The sequence below is a fragment of the Pleurodeles waltl genome, chromosome 10, assembly GCF_031143425.1.
Source record: "Pleurodeles waltl isolate 20211129_DDA chromosome 10, aPleWal1.hap1.20221129, whole genome shotgun sequence".
In the NCBI taxonomy this organism is placed as follows: domain Eukaryota; kingdom Metazoa; phylum Chordata; class Amphibia; order Caudata; family Salamandridae; genus Pleurodeles; species Pleurodeles waltl.
Window position 1 is genome coordinate 951,729,797 of NC_090449.1, and position 26,051 is coordinate 951,755,847.

At 43.3% G+C, this 26,051-nt stretch overlaps 1 protein-coding gene across 5 annotated transcripts in view; it reads left to right on the forward strand.

Annotated features, from left to right (window-relative positions):
* The window catches only part of CACNB2 (calcium voltage-gated channel auxiliary subunit beta 2), an 890,619-nt gene that overhangs the window by 533,084 nt on the left and 331,484 nt on the right, over positions 1 to 26,051 (forward strand). Inside the window, exon 1 of one of the 5 annotated variants that reach the window (XM_069211772.1) lies at positions 12,745 to 12,993. The exons of 3 other annotated variants lie outside the window; for them this stretch is intronic. In XM_069211772.1, the coding sequence (XP_069067873.1) occupies positions 12,943 to 12,993 (51 nt within the window). In that variant the 5' untranslated portion in view covers positions 12,745 to 12,942. Of the gene's footprint in view, positions 1 to 12,744; positions 12,994 to 26,051 lie in introns of those variants that run through there. One more of the 5 variants, XM_069211766.1, reaches the window with a different exon arrangement.

The window sequence follows — 26,051 nt, forward strand, 5'->3', positions numbered from 1 at the left end:
ATAATTTTATAGATCCAACAGCTGCAGTTTATAGTTTGGCCATCAATTGTTATTGTGTTATTATTCCATAATAAGGCTAAATTTCAATTGCTAAGCTTATTGTCTAATTTTTGATCAATAAGTGGGATTGTTTTTGGCACAATTAAAATAAGATTAGATTTAGCAAGTACAGCCTTATACAAGGCCAAGAACTAAATTAAGCTGGAATTTCAGAGAATCATTTCTTCCACTGACAACCAAATGAGTTGGTAAGGATCCAGCTGAAGTAACCATCTGGAACTTTGTTTGAAAAAGAAAGCTGTCTGGTAGCATTTGAAATTGGCAAGTTTGACTCCACCTTGGTTCTTGAGTAAGCTTAATTTTCTTAGGGAAACCCTGGGGCATTTATTTTTAGACAGAAATGTATTTATCATACCATCTAATTTGGAGGGAAGGTCATCTGATAATAAAACGAATCACTTAATATAGTATACTTAATACATAATTGTTTTATTGGGGCAACCATCATTTTTATAGTTTTGATTCTGCCTCACCAAAGTAAAGATTTGGGACACCATCGTTCATGTAATTCCAAAATCTTTTTATGGGTTATGTTTTCATTGCAGTTAACTTGTTAAGCAATGTTATCATTAAACTAATTTTTCAAACATATCTTATAAACTTAGATTGCTAGGTTAGACCAGATCCATCTGTGATTCCTTTGCCATCAAATGTATTCAAATCGATTACCTCTGATTTATCTCTACTGGGGGCATTTCCTGAAACTTGTGAATAGATAAATATGGTTTCAGTTAAGGCTTTAATTGAGAACTCTGCATTTTCAGTTAAGATAGGCATGTAATCTACATAAGCAGCAATCTTGACTGTAATCACATCAAATGTTTTCCCTGTAATATCTTTATTTATTCTAATAGAGTATCATAGAGGTTACATTACCCACAAGAACAAAGCCAGCAGTAATGAACACCCTTGTTTGGCACCTTCTTTTTAATCAAAATAATCTGATATTGTGCCATGTAGTTTGATTCTTGCTCTTGGTTTGATATATATAGGATCATTAGCATTCTAATTAAGTCCTTGCCTAGATTATTCTTCTAAAGAACAGAGCTTAGGAATGTCTCAGAAATGTTAGCATTTCCAGCATCCTGAGCTATCCCTACTGTGGGATTGTCAGTTTTTTTTTAGCTTACTTGATTATATGATTTTAGGTCTGGTGTTATCCACGACCTTTTGAATTAATTCAAACTATATTTGAAATGTATCTACTTCTGTGGGATTTCAGCCAGCCCTCTTCAGCCATTGCTCTGTTTCATAGATCACATTTTTTTCCGCCCTCTATGGCGTAAATCATTTAGGAATAGGTAACGCATTTGTGTTATTGGCTAACATTACTGTGAGTGATGACAGTCTGATCTTTCTCAAAAGACAAATCCACACACAAAATACTTCATTTCAGTGTTAACGACTACTCTCACAGCGTATGCTTTTTTAGACAAAAGCTGATTTTTTCTCTTAGCTATTTTTAAAATATTTTCGAGGGAGGAGCCAGCATGCCCCAAAAATAAAGGTTTTAAACAAAATGTTGAAATAAACAGGCATTGACAAAGCCAAAATGCTGGTAGCCACTGCCAGAATTATTAGACTTGCAAATGCTTTGTTTATTATGGGAATAGTTAAGGAATTCCAAGCTCTTCTAGCACCACCTTTGAAAGAATGTTTTAGGAAAAAGACTATTTGAATCTGGGTACGTAGATGTTGATATTTCTAAATAGCAATCCTTTTCCACCTCAACTCTTCAAATATGCACCTACCTTACAGCTCCAACTTGTCCAAACTATCAGAAATCATGAGCTCAGTGACTTCAACAAACCAGAGAAAGGTAAAAAGACCTATTTTTCCTTGTTAAACAGACCTTTTCAAACTTGTGATGAATGTATACAGAAACATTTGTAGCATTACCACACGTCCTCACTCGAGAATATGTAGTCCTTATGTAGTCCTTAATTTGCTTATGCAGAAACAGGCTATTTCAGAGAAACAGAATCATTATACTTTGGCAAATTAGTGCATCCTGTTATTTGGATCAATTAGGATCAAAATCTAGAAAATATGGTGTCCCAAGTGGCAGAACTATAAATGATTTACAAAATCATATTAATTCATTTATATCATAATCAACCATTTCAGATATGGAAACTGACACTGAAATAAAATTCTTAAATCATCATAAAACATCCTCTGGCTGGAGTCTCATTCATACAATGGGTGTAAATCTAGCAGCCCTACAATAAGCAATGCACCTTTGTATTATAATTCATTCAAAATCACACAGCATCCAATACATTCCGTATACCATGACTCGAGAGAGGTCACAAGAATAGTATTCATCATCTACCATGTCTAGACATAATCAAAACTAATAAGGGAAGGATTCTCCCTTGTACCCAGAGTCTACAGACACCTGTCAGTGGAAAACCTAGGTTTTCCCATTCTCAGCCATTAGGGAAAGGAAAATATTTAGCTGAAGAATCGTATAGCAAATTTAGTAAATTAAGTAGTCCAAACTAATCTTGCCTTTCCATCCTGTTACATGGAACTAAAACACAGTGGGTCTGAGTCACAAAAGCATGTATCATTACAGGAAGTCTTAGAACAGGAGTATTTTTTCCATACATTTAGATTCCTTCAGGGCTGGACTGGAAACTAAAATCAATTTAGCAAAAATGTACAAATCAACTCTTCAGACTAGAATGGGTCAGTGGGGGCAGACGTGGGTGAGGACAGCCTAGTCGACTCTGAAAGCAGCCCCTTAGCCTTCAGCCCACCCAAGAAATTACAGACTGGCAGAATAGCTGGTCCAGCCACATATGTATTTTCAAATTGACCCCAAAATATCCCACTTTTTTTTAGTACAAGTGAAAAGAAGGGATAGCCCTTTTTATTTGTACTAATTATATATTAATGTTCCCTGAATATTCAAATTCTATTCACATTTTAGATGTTTTGGGACAAATTCACAAACACATATGAGAGGTACAAGAGTACTGAAAGATTACTGCTTTACGTATTCCAAAATGTCATTTGAATAAGCTGCACTGCGACCCTATAAAATAGGGAATTTCGCACCTGAATTTGGGCAACCCTAGAAACACCTGTACTCTTAGCTGAAAACTGGCACACCCTCAGCCAATCCTGTGTCTATTGGGCAGCCACCGAAGCTTGAATTTGGAGACTGGTCTGGTGGCTCAATGCATCTTTGTTTGATGCTACTATCGCAGACTTGAACCCTGCAGGTCCACGCAGTGTTTTATTTTTCTGAGGTCAGTAAAATGAGCACTATTGAGTTGGGCAACAACAGCAAAGTCCATTATCACATCAATAGATAGTTTAGAAGTGAAAAGTCTGCACACATTGCATTATCAGGACTGTAGTTTCAGTTTCCATTACCAAGCATCCGGGAAGTATAAACAGCATAGGTCACAGCTCGGCCTAACTTAGCTGTACCCCAGGCAGTGCCAATAAATTATAGTGGTATAGTGGGTGCTGAGCTTCTCGCCATATACATCACCTTATAGAACATCCACTCTCACTACTTCAATCAGTACAGGAACATGTTTTAACTCTAGCAATTCTTGCACTGAAATGAGAAATAAGTGTGCTGTTTTAATATTTGCAAGAGTGAGGGGTCCCTTCTTTACCCACAAACATCCCTTAGCAAGCATAGGAATTTGTATTACCAGAGTGGAGAACAAAACATCCCAAAAAGTGCATGTACATTTTCCTAGACTCCCCCTGCAGGCAGCTAGCCCTTAGTCAGGTTTTACTTGCAGAATACTCATTTTGTGAATACATAGCCCACATTCCAACTAAACCGTGGCTATAACTGTGCTAAAACAATGAGAGTATATGCAGTCTAGCTGTCCTCTTCATGACCAAATTGAAACATGAAAAGTAGTGTTACATCAACGACAATCCAGAATATGCCACTAGACTCCACAGTACAGGGAATCAAAGGGCATAATGCAAATTGTTTGCTGTATTCTATCCTTGAAATCAGCAATGAGCTGGCCATTCAGGCATTTTTCAATGCGCTGCAGGTGAGAGGGTACTTTAAGGTCTGGGAGGCTGCAGAGTTCCAGTCCTAAGCACACCTGTCTTGCAGCTGCGGCTCGTTGCCAAGACGTGCACATAACTGTGTGACTTACTTGCTCTTCTGACTCAAAACAACACTGCTTTTTCATACCTTTTTCATAAACAATTGTGGTAGCTTATAAAACAGTGGGCTCTTTGCTGCTTGGTTCTATAACACAATTGACTTCTTATGAAATTGTTATTGAATACGTGTGTAGCTGTCTTTCCATAGATCGATATCCGAATTGTACACTGTGACTTTTCCAATGTGTGCAGCCTGCGTTCGGCACATAATGGGGTTATTTACAAGCCCTTTGCACTGCCTTACACCACCATATCATCATTTCTTTTTAAGCTAAAGAGGCGTTAAGGAGGCCCCCACCATGCGCAATATATACAAAGTGGCGCAATGCCTGCATTGCACTACTTTGTATCCCTTGCACCACATTATACCTGTGCCAGGTATAATGTATGCAAGTGGGGCGCTCCCACGCAGGGAGGCCCAAATAAATGGCGCAGTGAAATTTACAAGATTTTCCATCATTTTTAATGCCTACTCAGGGCAGGCGTTAAAGTGACGCTCCAATAATAACGGATGGGCCTCCCTGTGCTTTGCAGGACTAGCGCCATAATTTATGGCACTAATCCAGCCAAGAGCCACAATAGCATAATAAATGATGACGCTATTGTGCTAACATGTGCCATGGTGTGCTGTATAATAAATACTGTGCTACCATGGTGATGTTAGGGGGCACAGGGAGATGCAAGAAAAATGGGGCATCCAAGCTGATCTGCCACTTTCTTATAAATATGCCCCAGGTTGTGAAATATGCTAGTTGAATGGTTAACAAATTCTATTATATTCCTAGGCCTTCTTTACTTATTACATTATGAATATTCAAAAGACAATATATTTATTTGATTAAATTAACTGTCTCTCCGGTCGCTAGAATGGGGTTGTTCCGTGCACTGTTGAAGCAGGTTGCTGCCATTGCCACCTTTAGTTGTGAAATACATCAGAAACCTCAGCTATGTAAGGCATCAATTTGCAGGCTTGAGGACTATTCAGAATGGTTACCATGAGGATTTTGCATATTCTACCCCCAAAATGGATTTAACAAATGACTGCTTAAAAGTGAAGTAAATTGCGCCCTCCAACTAGATAGAACAAAGACACACCAGAAGAGTACAGTGTTCCAAAATCTCCAGCAAATCATGAACTGACAATCAACATTACTTCACCCAACTATGTTTTAGAGCATTGGTGCCCAAAAAAGGTGTATGAGGATCTAATCTATACAGCCTTTTGCTATATCCGCATTTACATAAAACACATCTAAATATGAATCATGTACCCAGTCATTCCTTATGGTTTGACCCTCATAGCTCTATGTTGCATAATCCTGTCCTACAGCATCAGATACCTCTCCAAAAGACCTTTCAAAGAAATTATGGGGCTGATTTAAAGTTTGAATGAGAAGGTATTTTGTCGCAATGGTGACAGAGTACCCTCTCCACTAAACTGTTGGTCCACTTGCCTCATTTAAAAGTGGGTGGACTGGAAGTACATCAACAACGGAGCTGACCCTGGCTCTGTTGCCAGCACACTGCTCCCACAACCAGATGGAGTACGGGCATCTGTTGTTAGCTATCAGACCAACCACCCCATGCAGAGTGGACCGCTGCATGGCTTTTATTGCTCCAGCAAGTAAAATGTGGTGAGGGAAAGTTAAAAAAATATAATGACCTCCCACACCATGAAAGAAAGCTCTCTGCATGAATGCCTAACCCACCTGTATGCAGATGATAAATCACTACACACTGTTGTCTGCTCTCTTAACACAAGTACCTGTCTAGAAATCATTGTCAGGGCAAGCAGCAAAGCAAACAAAAGTGTTTCATTATTTTATTTACTATCAACATCAGTTGCGCTAGAGGTGTCTTTCTCGATGTGGTTACTAAAAGTCCTCTTTTGTAAAGGCTGATTCTTTACATTATTTCAAAGAGTCATCAATGTGTCAGATAATGCCTCCAAACATTTACTTAAAAAGCAAAAAAAAAGTGTGTTTTCTTCTCCCAAAACAATGCCAAAAAAACGTGAATGAAGTCCTTGAGAGTTTTACACAACAAATGTACTTTAAAGGAAATACTTCTTTGGTATGGAACATTCTGAGTGGTACTTTCATTTATTTTAACTTCCTTCCACACATTTGTTACGGTAAGCCTAAGCAGTTCTACAGACTTGCCGACAGTCAAGGCTACTATTAGTGCTCATTCCTCAAAGAACTGGGAGTTTTGCCAGCATTCCTGCATTGACATAACACACTGACACATTCCTGTTAAATAAAGTACAGTGCACAGGATTAAAGTTTTGTTATATCAATTGCATTTTAAATGAAGGATAATTGCAGTTGTGAGAGAAACAGCTTAAAGCTATCTTATGTATTCAACCATGTGTTGGTATCATTGGGATCAACAATTTTTGTTGACCCTATATTAAAGAATAGTTGATTGATATCTAATTAAAATGACAAGTAAATCTGTAATTCAAGATAATTATGCAAGTATACAGATTTGAAGCAATTTAAAGGGACTTTGTAAAAATGGTTTAAGAACATTTTGTTCCTTTCAGTCTTTTGCTCTTTACCTCAATGAAGACAAGGATAAAATACAAGTATGTACAAAAGACAGTACTCGTGTATGATTTTAAGTTGAGGTGTATGATGAATGGAAAAAATGGGTATATCCATGCCATATTTTACTGATATCCACAAAAATACATTTGCATACAATTATGCTATATGGTCAGTCATTATCCTGAACTCTGACACCACATTTATTGTTTGGTAGGATAAATGAGTAAGTTGGTTCTTGTTGATTTGTCTCCAATTATGGTGGTTTTGAAGCTTTTGCATTTCTTTGTAGTCTGTTTTTAAAAGCTACCAGTTTCAGAGTCCATCACTAATAACAGAAATGTTTGTTATTGGAGTACCTCACATTTCTGCCTTTACTTGCAGATCTCTACAAATATAATACTATTACCTAATGAATATTTGTAAATGAAACACCTTTTGCTAACAAAATAAATGGGTAGGGTAAGCTCAGACCCAAGTTGAATGTTCTAGGAAACGTTCATAGGCTCATTGATCAATTAGAATGTGACCTGAATAAATACATATAGCCACAAGATTTTTCCTTTAAATATTTATTTTATGACCATTTTTTTTAACATCTCCTCTCTGAAGTGCTTGTTTTCCACCATCATTGGGCATCATTACAAGTTTGGCGGATGGTTTAGACCGTCCGCTGAACTTCCAACGGGGAGGTTGCCGCCATAGTGGCTACCTCCCCACCTGGCCCATTAAGAGTTTTCCGCTGGGTCAGCGGGCAGAAACCTGAATTTCCACCCGCTGGCCCAGCAGGAAACACCATACGGCATTCTCTCCAGCTCATAATCATGCGGCAGCAATGCTGTAGGATGCAAGGCGCACCAGCACCCTTGCAATGTTCACTGTCTGCTACATTGCATAGGCCTCCGTTGCAAATACCTCATGATAGAAGATGGCTATTACCAGGCCAATTGGTGTAACAATGATTGCAGAAAAGCCACTCGCCCGTTCAGATACCTCAGGGACTCTGGCTGCTCAAAATCATCCATAACCTCCCAACAAACAAAGCATCAGAGAATGTAGAATAACAAAGGAATGTGACATTACATTTCATTCCTGCCTATTCCCTATTTCTAAGTAGATTTTTCAGGTCCCAAAGCTGAATATCCCAGTTTTTTGGGTTCCCAAAGATGCTGTTTCTGCCAACAATAGTATCCCCATGAAGTGGATATTTAGCTCCAGATCTGTTTAGGGGCATCATGTAATAGGGCCCGGAATGTGGTGAGAAAGGATCAGGAATCATTGTATTGATTGTGCCCAGTTGAAATGAAGCTACAACCGGCATATTGAACTGCCAACATATTTTTCTTTGAGGATCAAGGTCCTTATTACTTATTCTAAGTTGTAATTATTATTTACATAAAAGATTTGCATTCCTCTGGTTAATAGTTACACTCCATTCTCAATATAATGTTAAGGTCTGATATCTTGCCAAGAAAACATATTTTCTGAAGAGGGTGGTCAAGCACATCTCCAAGAGCAAGACATCTCGTTACCTGGGTCCAGCAGGTGTCTGTGGAGAGAAGTTTGAGCTGACATAATGAAGAAAAAACGTAATATAAGGGGTACCGGACTAAAGTCAGAAGTTTAAACCCAAGGGCCCGAGGGCCAAACACTGGTCACATGTGTAGGTACCCTTAGCTCACCAGTTGCTTTGCCAGGATCAGAAGCGAGAAACCATAGTTATTTACACTATGAAGAAGGCTGTTTCATATGATGCTGTTGTGCAATTGTGGGTCTGATGACCGGGTTCCTGGGTTACCATAGCAGTCAGGGGTTAGCGGGCTCCAGTTGCATCAATTGGAGTGGTTCAGCCCTGGTGTCCTGGGACTACAGTACTACTGGTCCTCAAACTGGATAACCAAATACTCCAGTACAGCAATTGACTGCCATAGGATAGGGAGACAAAGCAATCTAAGGCATATTTAAGAAGTGAAGGTGGGTTAGACATTCAGAATTCATTATACACCATAACGACAGCTAATAAAATCAATGCCCAGTCTGTGCTTTACTTTAAAAAAAGACATGTACTGTAATAGTCAAACAAGAAAGATATACTACACATAAATTGAAGATACACAGTAAAATTCAGAAGTCTCTACAACCTTCTGGGCCACAGTTCTGACCCCAAACAGCAATATAGTGCCTAGAAACTAAGCAGTATAAAAACACAGTTAACGGTGCATTGAACAGACTGCAGTCCACAGGGCTACTCTTCAAAGCTAGAGCCATGGTACCAATACTTGTGCTCCAGTGCTATGGTTTCAACACGTTGATATAAAATAAAATGTTCCTAGTCCACCGTTTGTCCCACCATTCAATGCAACCACAGATCTGCCACTTCCTTGACAAGGATATCTCTCTGGTGGTGTCAAGGGTCTGGAGAGGGGTGCCAGGTGGCTTGGTCCAGTTACTGGAGTCCCATTAATCCAGTAGCCACTAGTCTAGCTGTAAGAGGGTAGTGGCAAGCAATGGTGCCAGTCCAACCTAATACCCTCAAATGACCAAAAGATGTGAGTGCTTGTACCACAGAACCCACTGGTCACAGTCTATATTTTCTAATAGGGCACCAACGGACATGATGCTACTTATTAACAGTGAAAGACAAGCAAGGACAAAGTTGGAGACAAAGCAAGTGTAGACAGGGACTAATGATTCAAATGGTGAGTTCTTCAACAGGACACTCTTCTCTCAGCTACAGGTGATAACTGGAAGCACCCACAGGCTCCCACAGTACTGGGGAGAGGTCAGGGGCTGATAAAATCTCATCTTTAGTGGCAAAATGGAGCTTTCCACTCGATGTTGATGTGCAGCAAGTTTCCTTATCTTAAGCAGTTGTCTGAAGTCTCCTTGTGTTGCAAGGACAGAATAGCCTCCACAAGCATCAGACAGTTTGTTCTCTGTTCCGAAGCCTGTTTGACAAAGTGCAGCCCAGCTCCTTCCATCAGACAGGCAAATTAATTTTGCTGATAATCTGTCACAGAAACACCTTCTCAAGTTCAAATCCTATCCCTGAGTCTGAAAGAAGAATCCAACCTTTGGACATCACTTCTGGATCTTGGTTTCCTCAATGACCCCTTGTAGGTGCCTTATCAGAAAAGAGAACTGTCTTGAACAACCTATTAGCTGATGATATCAGACTTTTATCATTCCTTGAGTGATAGGCTAATTCAATCAGAGAGTCTGATACTTTTGCATCCTGGGTGCCCCTCCAGTCCTCTGGCATATTTCCTGTATGTTCACTGCCTGATAAGTCCATGTGAGGAGGGCTCTCCCAGTCTCTTGGTACATGTCTGTACTATCCCCTGAGAGAAAGTGTAATTAACTCCGGACTAGGAGGTCCAGACCATCACCCAGCAGAAAGGGAGGGGGTCATCCCGTCCTCCCAGGAGAGGACGTCCTAGCTAATTACAGATAAGAGATAGTACCTACCCCCAACCCACCAAGCTTCTACTAAGATTAGGGAGGTGCTTTGGGTACACAGAATGTCAAGCAGAACAGATACCAGCTCAGCTCACACTGAACAGAAAGGCCCGCCATCCTCGCCCTGTGAACCCAGTGTCTCTCCATACATATATCCCACATCCTATAGAGGCAAAAATAACCCAGGTAAGGGAGACTGCACAGTCTATACCAGGAAGGAGCTGATAGGCAGCCTCGCCTAAAGGGTACAGATACCCCTGTGTATAGATTAATGTTGTCACTACTGTCAGTCTACCACAGCCTGGATAGAGAGGCTATATATGCTCCCTCGACCTTCTCAATCCATGTAAACCGAAGACCCTCAGTGGAAATGTGTGCTTGTCATGTTCACTGAAGTAGAGGTCATGAAAACCTGCAATACTTTTAAGTGACTTACCAGGAGATCAACATAGGGCAGGGAAGCATGCTCTGCAGAGTCATGCGGAAGACTTCCTGTCCCAGCAGTGGGCTTCATGAATACCAGCAGAAATTGTGATAGGTTGGGGGAAATAGGGAAAATGAAATGCTTTATATTTACAAACCCAAATGTAGTACATGTATTTATTAGAACTGTCTCAGTTCACTTTATTTTGTTTTTGCATACGGTTTACATCTAGGAATTCTAAAAGCATTCAAATGAACATTTTGTTGGTTAATTAAAATATCTATGTGACATAGCATGCTAAAGGCAATTATACTGCTATTATGTTGGGAAGAAAGGGCCAATGGCTTGGAAACAATGGTATCCCTGATACTAGAGCCATAGTTCAATTAGTGACTCTCTATATAGAAAACCTCCTGAGCCATGTAGCTGCATTGTCATTTTGCCCTCCTTTAATTTTTATTACTTTTGAAGTGCTTTTCTATTGGGTCTGGTCCAGTGACAGGCTTAGCAAATAATACATAAATAAAAAATAAAACATACATAAATACATAAAGGGGTTTTGGGTCAGCCCTGTTCATTTACTGGTCTGTTCCACTGCCATTCATATTTTGCGTCTGACCACCACAGAATACACCATGGGCAATGGGTCATCTACCTTCAATAAATAGCTCTCTTGCAGTCACAGAGACAACACTGTCCCTGCTTCCTTGCGGACATCTGCCCAAAAAGGAGTGTACTTCAGTGCCAGAGTTATTGGAACAGAATTTTATTTTGCCAGTGCTTTCTTCTTTTCACCCATTGTCCTTTTTAGGTCGAATATAGCAGCGCGTAAGTGCTGCTTTTCCGATGTGTTGGTATGAATCAGGTCTTTTAACCACGCCCACCGCACGCCCATCACTATCACTCGTTCATGGGCTTTTCTTTCAAAAATCCTTTGTCATCATTGGTAAATGCGTACGTTTGTCCCTCCTCAGGGTGGTTTTGTTACCGCCTTGGACACCGACCTTGTTACATGGATAATTGCATATTTACCGATAACTTTGACTGCAAGCAAACTTCTTTTTCTTTTTGTGTGTCTCCTTCACTCTCACAGTGACACTTTGAATCGGCTTGCCTATGTCAACTGTTTTACTTTTTTATTTTCAGTTTGTGTGGCAAGAAAAGTCCAGTTAGTAATTTACAAAGCTAATAGCGCCAACTCGAGCAAGTGCAAGTCCCACTGCATTGCAAATGCTTGTTTCCAATGTGAGTTTTAACTATATATTCAGTTTACAGTAATTTATAGACTCGTGCGTCTTAACTGTGTCTTTAGTTTACATTAATTCAATGGCAATAGTATATTTTTTACACCATCATATTTTTCTGTGATGGAACCTAACAGAAAAAAATCTTTCTATACCTGTTCTCAGTACAGCTGCTTGTTGGAAAGCACCAGCATTGTTCTATTGAAATTATATGCAAAGCTTAGTTTTTATTATTTAAAATGTTTACTGCAAGCATTTGTGCCGCTTAGGTGGCATCTTGTTTGATTTTCTTATTTTCAAAGTTGTGGCATATGCTCGCAGTAAGAAATAAGACCAATTTAAATATCGAACCAGCTCCTGACCTAATGGTTTGGCCAATTCTTATTTCTCGTTTGGTTTCCAGAGTGGGGAAATTTCACTGATTCCGAGTACCATATGTACTTTTTCCTTTCGTATGACTCACCGTCTGCTTAGGGGAAGAGGAAGGAATCCCTTTGTTATTTAGATTAATGCAGAAAGCATCCTTCAGTCAAATGAAAAGGGCAAAGCCGCTCCATGGAAAACATTCTGTCTAAAAATAAACACCGGTATAGTTATCCTTGGAGTGATAACAGATTCCTTGAAAAGCGAAAAGGCTCGCATGCATCCGAACAGTGAACCTTTACGGTAGAACAGTCGAAGGAAAGTGTTGGGTTCGCAAGCCTGAGGTCAGGCAGCATCGCCGCCCGTGCGCGGTCTGCTACAGGACCTAATGAAAGGTTGCGCCTCTCTGACAAGCACAGAAACGTCATTACTGAGAATCAGCCACGCCCCCTCTGCTGGTTAATTGATGTTGATGGGCTCACGCTGAGCTATAACTTAGAGCGGGATCCGATCAACAGATGAGAGCAGCCTGCTTGTGCCGCCGGACGGGTACTGCACAAACTGCCACCAGGGGCCTGGGATGTTCCCCTACTAGGCCTCAGAAGGCCGCTTTGCCTATGTTTAATTTTACAGTTGGATTTCTTCATGTGAGCCCTCTGCCTTCTGCCCAGCCTGGAGCCAGTCTAGCATGTTTGACAGACGACTGATGTCGCCGCAGAACAAGCTGGTCGTTCCGGAGGTGAGTACCGAGTGAGCAGTAAGGCAAACGCGTTACCCGGAATTAATTCGAAGACAGTTTGACTTTTGGTTAATAGGCATCTTCTTATGTAAATGTTAAGCTGCTTTGACATATACACCTTCAGTTATTGCTTGGTTCCTAGTTTTTCATGTTGATTGCAGAACATCTATCTGCACTGGCACGCAGTATTCCTGTTCTGGCTGTCGAACCACAGACAGGCGCTAGATATTTATACACATCTCGCGCCGCCTGAATATATCTTAAAAACTACATCACAGCATTTGTACTTCATTGAGTAGGTTGTCAAGAAGGTGCCAAGAATAGTCAGGTGTGGGGAATTGCAAAGATAGTTTACAAAACATCTAGTAATCTCCGGATTGTAAAACACGGAACACACTTATGAATTTGCAGGATTTTACAAAGTCCAAAATAGTTGTCTTGGATGTTAACACCGTCCTTTGAGACATATAGAAATGGGCAGTTAGTCTAGTGTATTTTTTAAGGTATAGTGGAAATAATTGTCTCTAATCTGACTGTCCAGGGAAACCAATTGGGGATGTTTTCAGACGCAGCATTTCCTGATAGTTGTCACCCTTGTTATAGTTGGTAGGAAAAAGGCACCCTTGCTCCTGAAGGCTTCCCTTTCGCAAGTCATTGTCCATCCCACATATTGTCATTGTCATCACAGCTTGTCTATCGCCGCCTGTTATCATCACGGCTCATTGCATCACAGCTCGTTGTCTATCGCAGCCTATTATCAACACAACTCACTGCTATCACAGGTCATTGACCATCCAACATATTGTTATCACAGCTCATTGTAGATTACAACCTATTGCCATCACAGATCCTTGCATTATAGCTCATTGTCCATACCAGCACCTTGCATCACAGCTCATTGCATTGACACTCATCTCCCATACCAGCCTATTTTCATCACAGGTCATTGACATTGCAACTGATTGTCCATTTTCCACCTGTTTCCGTCACAGCTCATTGTCCCTTTCTACCTATTGACATCACAGCTCATTGCATCACCGCTCATCGCCCATACCAGCCTATTGTCATCACAACTCATTGCCATCACAACCGATTGTCCATCTTCTACCTATTGCCATCACAGTTCATTGTCCATCTCTACATATTGCCATCACAGCTTTGTCCATCTTCTACCTGTTGCCATCACACCTCATTGTCCATCATTCCACTTGCTTGGGCTTCTTTGGAACAGCTAGAATTTTACCAGCTTGTGGCTACATCTGGGAAGCCCTCTTCTGTGACAAAGTAAGGGCAACTGCCTGACTGCACCTGTGGTATTACATGATGAACCATGCCATGTTTTTGATTAATAGCAGTGTCTCTGGAACAGTATTCTAATTCATTGCTGTGATGCCCAGTAAATGGCAAGATACAATAGCTTTTTCAGATGTCAAACAGATCACTCTGTCATGGTGTCCCATCACTTCTTTTAAAATCTGAAAAAGTTAATTAAAATGACTCTAACTTTCTGACATATTTGTTGTGCTTGAAAGCATCTTGTGCATGTGTCAAAGATATTTTCCTTGAACCTGCAATCCTCCTCCTACCTCAACAGGGATCCCTCGAGGCCTGGGATACTACACATTGTGAAACACTTATTTTGCCTTATCCTTTGATTCCAGAATCAAACCATCTAAATTATAGCCCGTCCCTTGAGCTTTGGGCCTAAGCAGACTAGCTCTCTTGATCCTTTCTGCATCCACCATCTGAGTGACCTTGGTCCACCTAACCAACATTATTTGTGGCACTGAATCTAACCCTCCAGTGACCTGCGGCCTTTCTGGGTGTTTTGAAAAGTGTATCATAGACAACGTATTGCCACCCGAAGCCTTGACTCTGTGGTCAGCTATAGTGTAATTTAATTGATTTTGGAAGAATGCGTTAGGCCAATGTTTAAAAGTTTTTTTTTCTCTTTGAGGTATAAGTTGCCTGGCATACGCGTGTGACATCTGAGTCGCCACACGAGATAGGCTGAAAGGAGCAGATGGTCTGCCGGGTAGTGAATACACATAACGACTTCTCTTTCTGCACCTCTGGTATCGGTTACATTTGGCAGAAGGTACGGCTCAGGTTACCTTTGGGAGACCTGTGCATGTCCACAACCTCCATTATTAGTGATGAGCCGATGAGGTGCATCCGTTAGTATGCGATTGTTAAAATAGGATTCTTCATCTGTGAGCGTGTTTACACGAGTGCAGCACTAAATGCACCTCTTCTGTGTATTGTGGCCCGTGTATGGCTAGCAGAAACAGAATACGAAATGAGGGCCAGTTTTTGTTTTTGCATCGGACCCAGAGAGGCGGAGTAGTGCCTTACTTGTCTCAGGGGGCCGTTCACGGCGCCCTTTATTGTGTGACCGAGTCTTACCTGTGGAAATGCAAGAATAACTCACACTTAAGTCAGTCAGCTGCCCGGAACACTTACGTGCAATACTTAGTGACATTTCAAAACACGTTTTCACTTAAGAAAGTCCCTAGTGTTAAAACAGCATGAAACTAAAAACACCGTATTAAGTGCAAGAGCTTGACAAATGTTGCCCAGCAATAGTCAATTTGAAACATAAATTAAGAGTAATGCTCTTTTGTGTTTGTTTCCATTGAAACCTGTACGTGGAATAGTGTTGGACTTTTGCTTTTGCAGGGTCATCCCCAGACTTTTTTGCCTCCTGCCTCCTATATTTTTCTGACATGTTGCTGTTGGCTTTTCAACTCTGAGCACTTTACCACTGCTAACCAGTGCTAAAGTGCATATGCTCTCCTGTTTAAATTGTATGTAAGTGGTTTATCCATGATTGGCATATTTGAATTACTAGTAAGTCCCTAGTAATGTGCACTAGAGGTGCCAGGGCCTGTAAATCAAATGCTACTAGTGGGCCTGCAGCACTGGTTGTGCCACCCACATAAGTAGCTCTGTAATCATGTCTCAGACCTGCCCCTGCAGTGTCTGTATGTGTATTTTTACACTGTAAATTCGACTTGGCAAGTGTACCCACTTGCCAGGCCTAAACCTTCCCTTTCCTTACATGTAAGGCACCCCTAAGGTAGGCCCTAGGTAGCCCCAAGGGCAGGGTGCAGTGTATGGATAAGGTAGGACATATAGTAATGTGGTTTATATGTCCTGACAGTGAAATACTGCCAATTTCGTTTTCACTGTTGCAAGGTCTGTCTCTCTCTCATAGGATAATATGGGGGCTACCTTTAAATATGATTAAAGTGTAGATTCCCCTAGAGAGTAGATGGACATGTGGAGTTTGGGATCCCTGAACTCACAATTTAAAAATACATCTTTTAGTAAAGTTGATTTTAAGATTGTGAGTTTGGAAATGCCACTTTAGAAAGTGAGCATTTTCTTGCTTAAACCATTCTGTGACTCTGCCTTGTTTGTGGATTCCCTGTCTGGGTCAGTTTGACAGTTGGGTTGTTTTTCACCTCACACCAGACAGTGACACAAAGGGAGCTGGGGTGTGATCTGCATTTCCTGATTAGCCATCTCTGCTAGGAGGGAGGGGTGGAGTGGTCACTCTCATCTGAAAGGACTGTGCCGGCCTCTGACAATGCTGTCTCCAACCCCCTGGTGTGTGTCTGAGGCCTTGCCTGGGCAAGGCAGGATTTCACAAGAAGGTGTGAGTCCCCTTTGAAGGAAGGTGACTTCAAAGACTAAAATGGGTATAAAAAGGGCACCCAAACTTACAAACTTTAGAAACACTTCTGGAATCAAGAGGAACCTCTGCCTGGAGAAGAGCTGATCGCTGAGGAACAAGTGCTGCCCTGCCTGTGACTGTGCTTTGTGGAGCTTTCCTGCAGTGCTGCTTCTGCCTGAGTAAGAGGGCAAAGACTGGACTTTGTGTGCCTTCCATCTTGAAGAAGAAATCTCCAAGGGCTTGATGTAGAGCTTGCCTCCTGTTGTTGAAGTCTCAGGGATAGCAAAGACTTCTTCCTGCCAGCACCTGGAGTCTCTGGAGAGACCCCTACTCTGCTCTGTGGTGCCCTTCCAGTTCCTGGGACCCTGAAAGGAGAGGCTGGCAGCCTAAGGACCAAAATACACGCACCGAGCGCCGTGCGGAGAAAAGATCGACGCGAATCCGATCGCGGCTGAGAAAACGACGCGACGCCGGCTCCGCAGCTGAGAAACGACGCCGCAGGAAACGCGACCGGAGAATCGACGCCCGGAGCAGGAGAAACGACGCGCAGCATCGCTGACGAAGGCTGAGAGATCGCAACCAGCGCCGCGGGACTTTCGGACCGTCGCGTGGCTGGCTTTTTCGACGCGCCTCGCCGTGCCGAGCTGTTTTCGACGCATATAACCGTGCAGGGTTATTTTCGACGCACACCGCCCGTGCGGGGTTATTTTTGACGCAAACCAGGTACATTTACACGCTAGCAGCGCTAGTGTGTTGTTACAACTACCTAAAGACTCTTTTTATTTTTAAACCTTTAAAAAATCATAACTTGACTTGTGTATGTTGGATTTTTGTCGTTTTGGTCTTGTTTTGTCTAGATAAATATTTCCTATTTTTCTAAACTGGTGTTGTGTCATTTTGTAGTGTTTTCATTAAGTTGCTGTGTGTGTTGGTACAAATACTTTACGCCCAGCACTCTGAGGTTAAGCCTACTGCTCTGCCAAGCTACCAAGGGGGTAAGCAGGGGTTAGCTGAGGGTGATTCTCTTTTATCCTAACTAGAGTGAGGGTCCTTGCTTGAACAGGGGGTAACCTGACTGTCAACCAAAGACCCCATTTCTAACATTGGTGACCAGCGGTCGGGATTGGACTTGTATTTGTACTTGACATACAGTAATTAAGTGTACACTACTGTTTTGATCTCAGACCACTACGTGACCACATACTACTTGTCTTGTGATTCTGCTTTTTGTTCTCTGATGTCCTCCTGGAAGTATTGATGATATTTTTGGACTTTGTTTTTTGGTTGTGAAGCCTTTGCAGAAATGGAAGTCAATTTCTGGCACCTATCTATGTATAAAAAGTGGCAGCTTAAAGCATTCTGCATGGAAAGGGGACTGGCTGTGAACAAGGAATCCAGAAGGGAGGATCTTGAGTCAGCCCTGTTTCAGGATGAATTGAAACGTTGTCAGGCAACACCACCAAATGAGTCTGAGGAGGATAACTACTCTGAGGAGGAGGACTACTCCAAAGAGGAGGGCAGTGGCCCTGAGGAGGGAACAGAAAGAGATGATTGGCTCCTAGCTCGAATCCGGAATCTGGAAGAGCTAGATGCAGAGCTTAAGAGGGCTGAGGAGAAGAGAGCCTTAGTCCTGGAAGAAAGGAGGAGGGACTTAGAGATTAAAAAAATGATTTATGCTTACGAGCTTAAATTGAAAGAGCTGGAAGTCATGAGGGCTGAGTCCAGCTGGAATGGTGGCAGCAACAATTGTATATCCAGTGATGCTGCAGAAGTGCACATGCCCAGAGAGGTGGTGCCCTACTTGAAGGAGGGAGTTAACACACGCCAGGAGGTTCAGGGGTATGAGGTAGCTCCAGTGATGCACAGGGTCCCTGAGGTGGATTGGGGAACTGGCATGGGGAGTCATATTCCTACTGGTGGGAGGGACACTCTACTGACTCTAGGTGAGAGTGACAGGGAGAGGGGTTCTCCCCAGGTAGAAGTCCTGGTTATGGAGTGTGAAGACATCCCAGAAGAGTGTGGGTTGAGTGTCAGGGACAGTCAGGTACTGTCTCACCAGTCTCAGGAGGGTGATGTGGGGTGCTTTTTCAAAGCAGAGTCACTGGATGGTTGGGTGAAGGGTACTTTGGTTAATTCATGTGAGGGGCTGAGTGATGTAATTGCTGGAGAGCATATGTCTAGTCCTTATTTTCCAGAGCTATGCCAACACCAGGTGGAGTGTGAGTTCTCTGACCCCAGGGAGCTTACAATGGAGGCAGACTTCTGGGTGAGTACCAGAGAGTCTGAAGAGGCATTTGGGGGTGCTCCTGAGAGGAGTGGTCTAGGTAGTTCCCAACCAGGTGAGGTAGGGAAGGATTGTAGTGTCCCAGGTAGGTCCCAGTGTAATGGGATGGGTGAGGGACCCCATGTCCAGTCTCAGAGGAGAGGGAATGGGGATGGGTTGAGACCCAAGGTGCCCGAGATCCGGTCCCAGGTCCTGGAGGGTTCCCTGCGGGAACACCAGGAGGGGAGCCTAGCCTGCACCATAGGGCCATCTGTTGAGGGAGACCCCACAGTGTCAGGAGAACTTGGGGGGGCCGCTGTAGCCAGCGTCCCACCAGTTCTGGTGTCTGGCAGTACCACTCCTAGTGAGGGGGTGCAGAAGTCCAGACAGAGGGTTGAGAGGGGGTTGCGGACCCCAGTGGAGAACCTGGAGGGTCAGGGGTCAGCTCTGAGAGCAGAGCCCCCCATGAATGACCTTGGTGAGACCATTTCTGGGTTGGGGGGAATCCAGACTCTGTCAGATGGGCAGAGGTCAGGAGACCTGCGCCAGCCAGACTCTTGTGTGGCCCTTCGGGACAGTGTGTCCCTTGAGGGGGGTAAGTGTGCCCCCCTGGAAGTCCTGGTGTGCCAGGCAATGGTTCAACCGCAGGGTGGTGACTCTGGGTTGAATAATCAGGTTCAGGGGGTAAACTCTGACCTGATGGGGGGTAAGTGTGCTCCCCAGGAAGTCCTGGTGTGCCAGGCAGTGGTTCAACCGCAGGGTGGTGACCCTGGGTTGGATGACCAGGTTCAGAGGGTAAACTCTGACCTGGTAGGGGGTAGGTATGCCCCCCAGGAAGTCCTGGGTTGCCAGGCAGTGATCCAGTCTGTGGGTACAGGCCCTGGATTGGGAGGCCAGGTTAAGGGTGTCCCCCCTGACCTGGAGGAAGGGGCTACTGCTAACAGTGCCCCTACCATGTTGTCTTCTGGGGGGGCCGCTCCTAGTTGGGTGGTTCAGGACCCCAGAAGAGAGGGCAGGGGGAGGGAAGCCTCACCCCTGGCCCTGGTCCAACCTGAAGGTACAGACCCCAGGTTGGAGGATCAGTTGCAGGTTAACATCCCTGCACTGATGGAAGAATTGTGCAGGACTGCTTCTACAAGCACCCTGACAGTTTTTGACTCTGGGGGTGCCGCTTCTGCAGGGAGGGTACAGAGCCCCAGAGGGGAGGACCAGGGTCAGGTTGTCATCCCTGACCTGGTGGAAGAGAGAGTGGTCAAAGGGTGCCAGGCACCTGGGGCTACCACCCCCCACTCTCCACAGTCACAGTGGTTAGAGAGGCCTGAGGTCGGGCTCTCATCCCTGACAGTTGTCTGGGGCCACTGTGGCTTGCTGTCCTGGTGGACAGAGTTGCCCCTGGGGGGGGAAGGACGAGAGTCACACCCCAGGGGTGGAGTGGGCAACACCATTGTGTTGGCCCTGGTGGTACTATCTGCCCATTGCAATACATCTGTGAGCAAAGTAAAGTTAGGTGTTGCACAGATGGTGTCTGTAGATGTGGAGAAGGGTTCCCCATGGGTTAGCTTAGTGGGCCCTGAGAGTATGGACAGAGGGATCCAACTGGAGTCAGGAAGGCGTAGAACTGGAGCATGCCCCTGCTGTTGTGGGCCTGGGTCCCTGTTCTATCGCCCCAATCAGGGAAGTACATCAAGGTATTGATTGTTCTCCCCTGGCTTTAGGCTGGTAGGGGGTCGTGTTGGACTTTTGCTTTTGCAGGGTCATCCCCAGACTTTTTTGCCTCCTGCCTCCTATATTTTTCTGACATGTTGCTGTTGGCTTTTCAACTCTGAGCACTTTACCACTGCTAACCAGTGCTAAAGTGCATATGCTCTCCTGTTTAAATTGTATGTAAGTGGTTTATCCATGATTGGCATATTTGAATTACTAGTAAGTCCCTAGTAATGTGCACTAGAGGTGCCAGGGCCTGTAAATCAAATGCTACTAGTGGGCCTGCAGCACTGGTTGTGCCACCCACATAAGTAGCTCTGTAATCATGTCTCAGACCTGCCCCTGCAGTGTCTGTATGTGTATTTTTACACTGTAAATTCGACTTGGCAAGTGTACCCACTTGCCAGGCCTAAACCTTCCCTTTCCTTACATGTAAGGCACCCCTAAGGTAGGCCCTAGGTAGCCCCAAGGGCAGGGTGCAGTGTATGGATAAGGTAGGACATATAGTAATGTGGTTTATATGTCCTGACAGTGAAATACTGCCAATTTCGTTTTCACTGTTGCAAGGTCTGTCTCTCTCTCATAGGATAATATGGGGGCTACCTTTAAATATGATTAAAGTGTAGATTCCCCTAGAGAGTAGATGGACATGTGGAGTTTGGGATCCCTGAACTCACAATTTAAAAATACATCTTTTAGTAAAGTTGATTTTAAGATTGTGAGTTTGGAAATGCCACTTTAGAAAGTGAGCATTTTCTTGCTTAAACCATTCTGTGACTCTGCCTTGTTTGTGGATTCCCTGTCTGGGTCAGTTTGACAGTTGGGTTGTTTTTCACCTCACACCAGACAGTGACACAAAGGGAGCTGGGGTGTGATCTGCATTTCCTGATTAGCCATCTCTGCTAGGAGGGAGGGGTGGAGTGGTCACTCTCATCTGAAAGGACTGTGCCGGCCTCTGACAATGCTGTCTCCAACCCCCTGGTGTGTGTCTGAGGCCTTGCCTGGGCAAGGCAGGATTTCACAAGAAGGTGTGAGTCCCCTTTGAAGGAAGGTGACTTCAAAGACTAAAATGGGTATAAAAAGGGCACCCAAACTTACAAACTTTAGAAACACTTCTGGAATCAAGAGGAACCTCTGCCTGGAGAAGAGCTGATCGCTGAGGAACAAGTGCTGCCCTGCCTGTGACTGTGCTTTGTGGAGCTTTCCTGCAGTGCTGCTTCTGCCTGAGTAAGAGGGCAAAGACTGGACTTTGTGTGCCTTCCATCTTGAAGAAGAAATCTCCAAGGGCTTGATGTAGAGCTTGCCTCCTGTTGTTGAAGTCTCAGGGATAGCAAAGACTTCTTCCTGCCAGCACCTGGAGTCTCTGGAGAGACCCCTACTCTGCTCTGTGGTGCCCTTCCAGTTCCTGGGACCCTGAAAGGAGAGGCTGGCAGCCTAAGGACCAAAATACACGCACCGAGCGCCGTGCGGAGAAAAGATCGACGCGAATCCGATCGCGGCTGAGAAAACGACGCGACGCCGGCTCCGCAGCTGAGAAACGACGCCGCAGGAAACGCGACCGGAGAATCGACGCCCGGAGCAGGAGAAACGACGCGCAGCATCGCTGACGAAGGCTGAGAGATCGCAACCAGCGCCGCGGGACTTTCGGACCGTCGCGTGGCTGGCTTTTTCGACGCGCCTCGCCGTGCCGAGCTGTTTTCGACGCATATAACCGTGCAGGGTTATTTTCGACGCACACCGCCCGTGCGGGGTTATTTTTGACGCAAACCAGGTACATTTACACGCTAGCAGCGCTAGTGTGTTGTTACAACTACCTAAAGACTCTTTTTATTTTTAAACCTTTAAAAAATCATAACTTGACTTGTGTATGTTGGATTTTTGTCGTTTTGGTCTTGTTTTGTCTAGATAAATATTTCCTATTTTTCTAAACTGGTGTTGTGTCATTTTGTAGTGTTTTCATTAAGTTGCTGTGTGTGTTAGTACAAATACTTTACGCCCAGCACTCTGAGGTTAAGCCTACTGCTCTGCCAAGCTACCAAGGGGGTAAGCAGGGGTTAGCTGAGGGTGATTCTCTTTTATCCTAACTAGAGTGAGGGTCCTTGCTTGAACAGGGGGTAACCTGACTGTCAACCAAAGACCCCATTTCTAACAAATAGCTACTGTATAGTAACATAAAGCAAATTTCGCTACGAAAAGAAACATAAGCACGTGATTTTTGGAAGTTGCTCACTTTTGAGTTGCCCAAACCTTAGGGAGCCTAAACATTACTTACATTGTCAGAGAGTATGACCTAAATGCTGCACCTGTGGGCCTAGTACAGGGGTGAAAACCACAGGTATCTAGAAAAGCTGAGACATACAAAGCATACTTTGAAGAAGGATTTGGTAAAACCTAACAGTTGCCTTTTAGGAAGTTCAGTGACTCATATTCGAACAGTAATGACGGTGAATAAAGCATCTTAACACATACAACTAGTTTTCCATATACATTTTCCACTCCTTCCTAAGTCTCTCTGAGGCACCTCATGAGCTGTCACTTGTGAGACATTTTGTTAGCCCACCACTTTTGGGCTTTGATTCCACCCATTGCTTATCATTGGTTGGTTTCATTGTCACTTATCTGCTTGCATCTGGTTTATTAACCCCTATTGGCTTCACGTCCTCTTCCTGTGTTTGATGCTCCCCTGCAGCATGCAGAAAATACTTGTGTCCTTCCATTGCTTGCTTAGTGGGAGTTACGTTTTTCTTTTTTTTTTAAAGAACTCTACGCAAATGCATATGGTTGTGTTTGTCTGCTTGCTCGCAGTCCCTCGTGCTCCACTTCCTCGCTCTGTGTTGCTTCCAATCCCGTCTCTTCATGTTGCCTCCCACCCCACAATACAAACAAGTGATTTGATGCCGCCTTTGATGGCTGTGTCATAGTGCTTTTTTTTTTTTACTTTCATGCATGTGGCACAGCGACTGTGCTGCTGTTCAGCATGGCTAAAAGAACATTGGCAAAGCCAGCAGTTCTCCTAAGCGAGACCTTTTGCCTTTGCCCTTGCTTCTTTGTCATGGAATATGTGTATTTTAAATAGATAAAAAAAGTATAAAAGTACTAACACTGTATTAAGTTCAGTCAGTAAATACCTTGTTAAGGCTATCTGAGGGGCCAGTTGCGTTATTAACTGCTATGACACAGCAACAGTGGAAAACAAAAGTTGTTTCTCACTCTTGCTGCATCATAAAGGAATTATTTTCCATGCTGATAGGGTTTACTTTTTTAATATTTGTAAGACGAAAGTAATGCTGATGGTGGAGCGGGATGATGGCAGGATCCAGCTATTCTCTTTAGGTATATATGGGGGAATGATGACCACAGGGTGACGTGACTGAAAGACTCCAGCTGTAACATGGGTAGGGAGCTGAGGCAGGTGAGGCCATGTTGTGTTCAGCTCCCCATGGCCCTAACCCTGCATAGCTGTTAGAAGCAGGGGTAGAGTCTTTCAGTGGACCACACAGAACGCAAAGCTGTAGATGGGTAACAGTGAACAGCTCAGGCATCTCACTTGTTGTCTGTCTGATGTCACTCAGAACCCTCAGTGAAAAACATCCCATTACAAAATATTAAGAATGTATAATTGCATACATTCTGCCTGCATTTGAAAGCATTGCATAGTTCAAGATTTGTGGACTTCCTCTGTGACTAGGACGTATGGGAAGTCTTGATGGTCTTACATTTTGCGGCAGATCTGTGACCACTTTTTGGCTTTATTAGGTGAACAGTCAAACTATGTTGAGTCAGTCATATTTTGTAAGAACACCTGCCATTCAATCGTGGAGGGCAGTGGCAAATGCCAACTCTCATTCTGCAATCTCTGGTTGCACCAAAAAGCATAATTTGCAGGCTTAAACAGAGAAATGGTGCTCATTGGTTTTGCTTACACTGGCCCAAAGCAGCATCAGTAGCATACTTACACAAGAATGCTCTATCCTACAGTTCTGGCATTGTTCAACAACTGATCTGCTTATGAATTTGTATGGGTATGCATGGTTTTGATCCTCCACAAGGATCTCATACCCTTTGAGATGATAGTGGGTGTGGTGTGCACATGTGGACAGGCACAGTTGACTCACCCCAGCTACTGCTCTAGTGGTTCAGTGTACTAACACCTGTGCTGTAGGGACATGTTTTTTAAACTTGTGGATACAGGTTTGATATCTGAAATGTCCTTTTAGCCTTCCTTACATAAAAGGGCACTATAATGAGAACTGGTGATTTTTGTGATAATGTTATTTGTGCCCAGAATGAATACAGCAGTGAACAAACCATTTCCCCTTGCAACACAGACTATTATGTCTCAGTGCAGGGGAATTCTACACCACAATCTTGCAAAATAGCATTATTTTCTCAACCCAGTGACATGCAGTCTCTAATTGTAAATTTCCTTTTGTCAGTGGGACAGTTTTAGGTCATGTCTGAGGTATAAGTTGGCGAAGTTCTCATCACATGCACAGTTCCAGCCTAATTTCCATGAATCTCTCCCATGCAAACAAGGGATTTCCTTTCATGAATATAATGGTGCCCTAAGTGCACTAAAGAATTTACTATCACAAGTGGCTGTGCAGCTTCTGAAATGTCAGTGTGCATTAAGCTTAAAAATATCAACGAAGATGGCAAGTCTGCGCACTTTGTGCACATTATGCAATCTTTCTTTGTACCTCTAACTTCTGAGAAGATCATTCATCACTGTTCAATTTCAAGACAGATGTGTTATGTACAATAACAGCAGTGCCTTGCCTCCTGATGAGTTGGAATTCATACTATTTCTTTTTTTAGAACCTTGCTATAATTCGTTGCAGTTTCATCAACACATTGCATCAGGGGAGTTGCCTGCCAAGAGTAACATGGATGCTAAGCCTGTAGGATCAATACAAAACAAGGGGGAACCCTATCACTCTACCCTGCCCAGGGTCAATGTAACGCAACCAAAGAAAAGATGGCAGGTAGAGATAAATTATATCTCAATTTATAAGAACAGACCTACATTCTGTTGTTATTGAGTTTATTTCTTCCTCAAATTTATTTCAGACGTATTTTCAACTAGCCACAAGAATATACGGTGGTATCAAAATTTGTGCATTTACAAAAACAACTATAACCTAAATATACACAAAATGCTTCACAAGACACCCACAGTAAACCGAAACTAAAATTTCACAAAAAAGACCGTAACTCAAATTAAACAATAAACACCACCTTACGGTGAAGCCCTATCTATTAAATTGGTGGTCACTGTTAACATTTCACATGTGATCCACTTTTATGTGCTAAGGATTGAGCTTTAACATGCAAACAATTACCAACGTATTGTGCATTTCTTTCACACTAACGTGATAAACGTGCAAATCAAATCTTTACAGAATAGTCCAT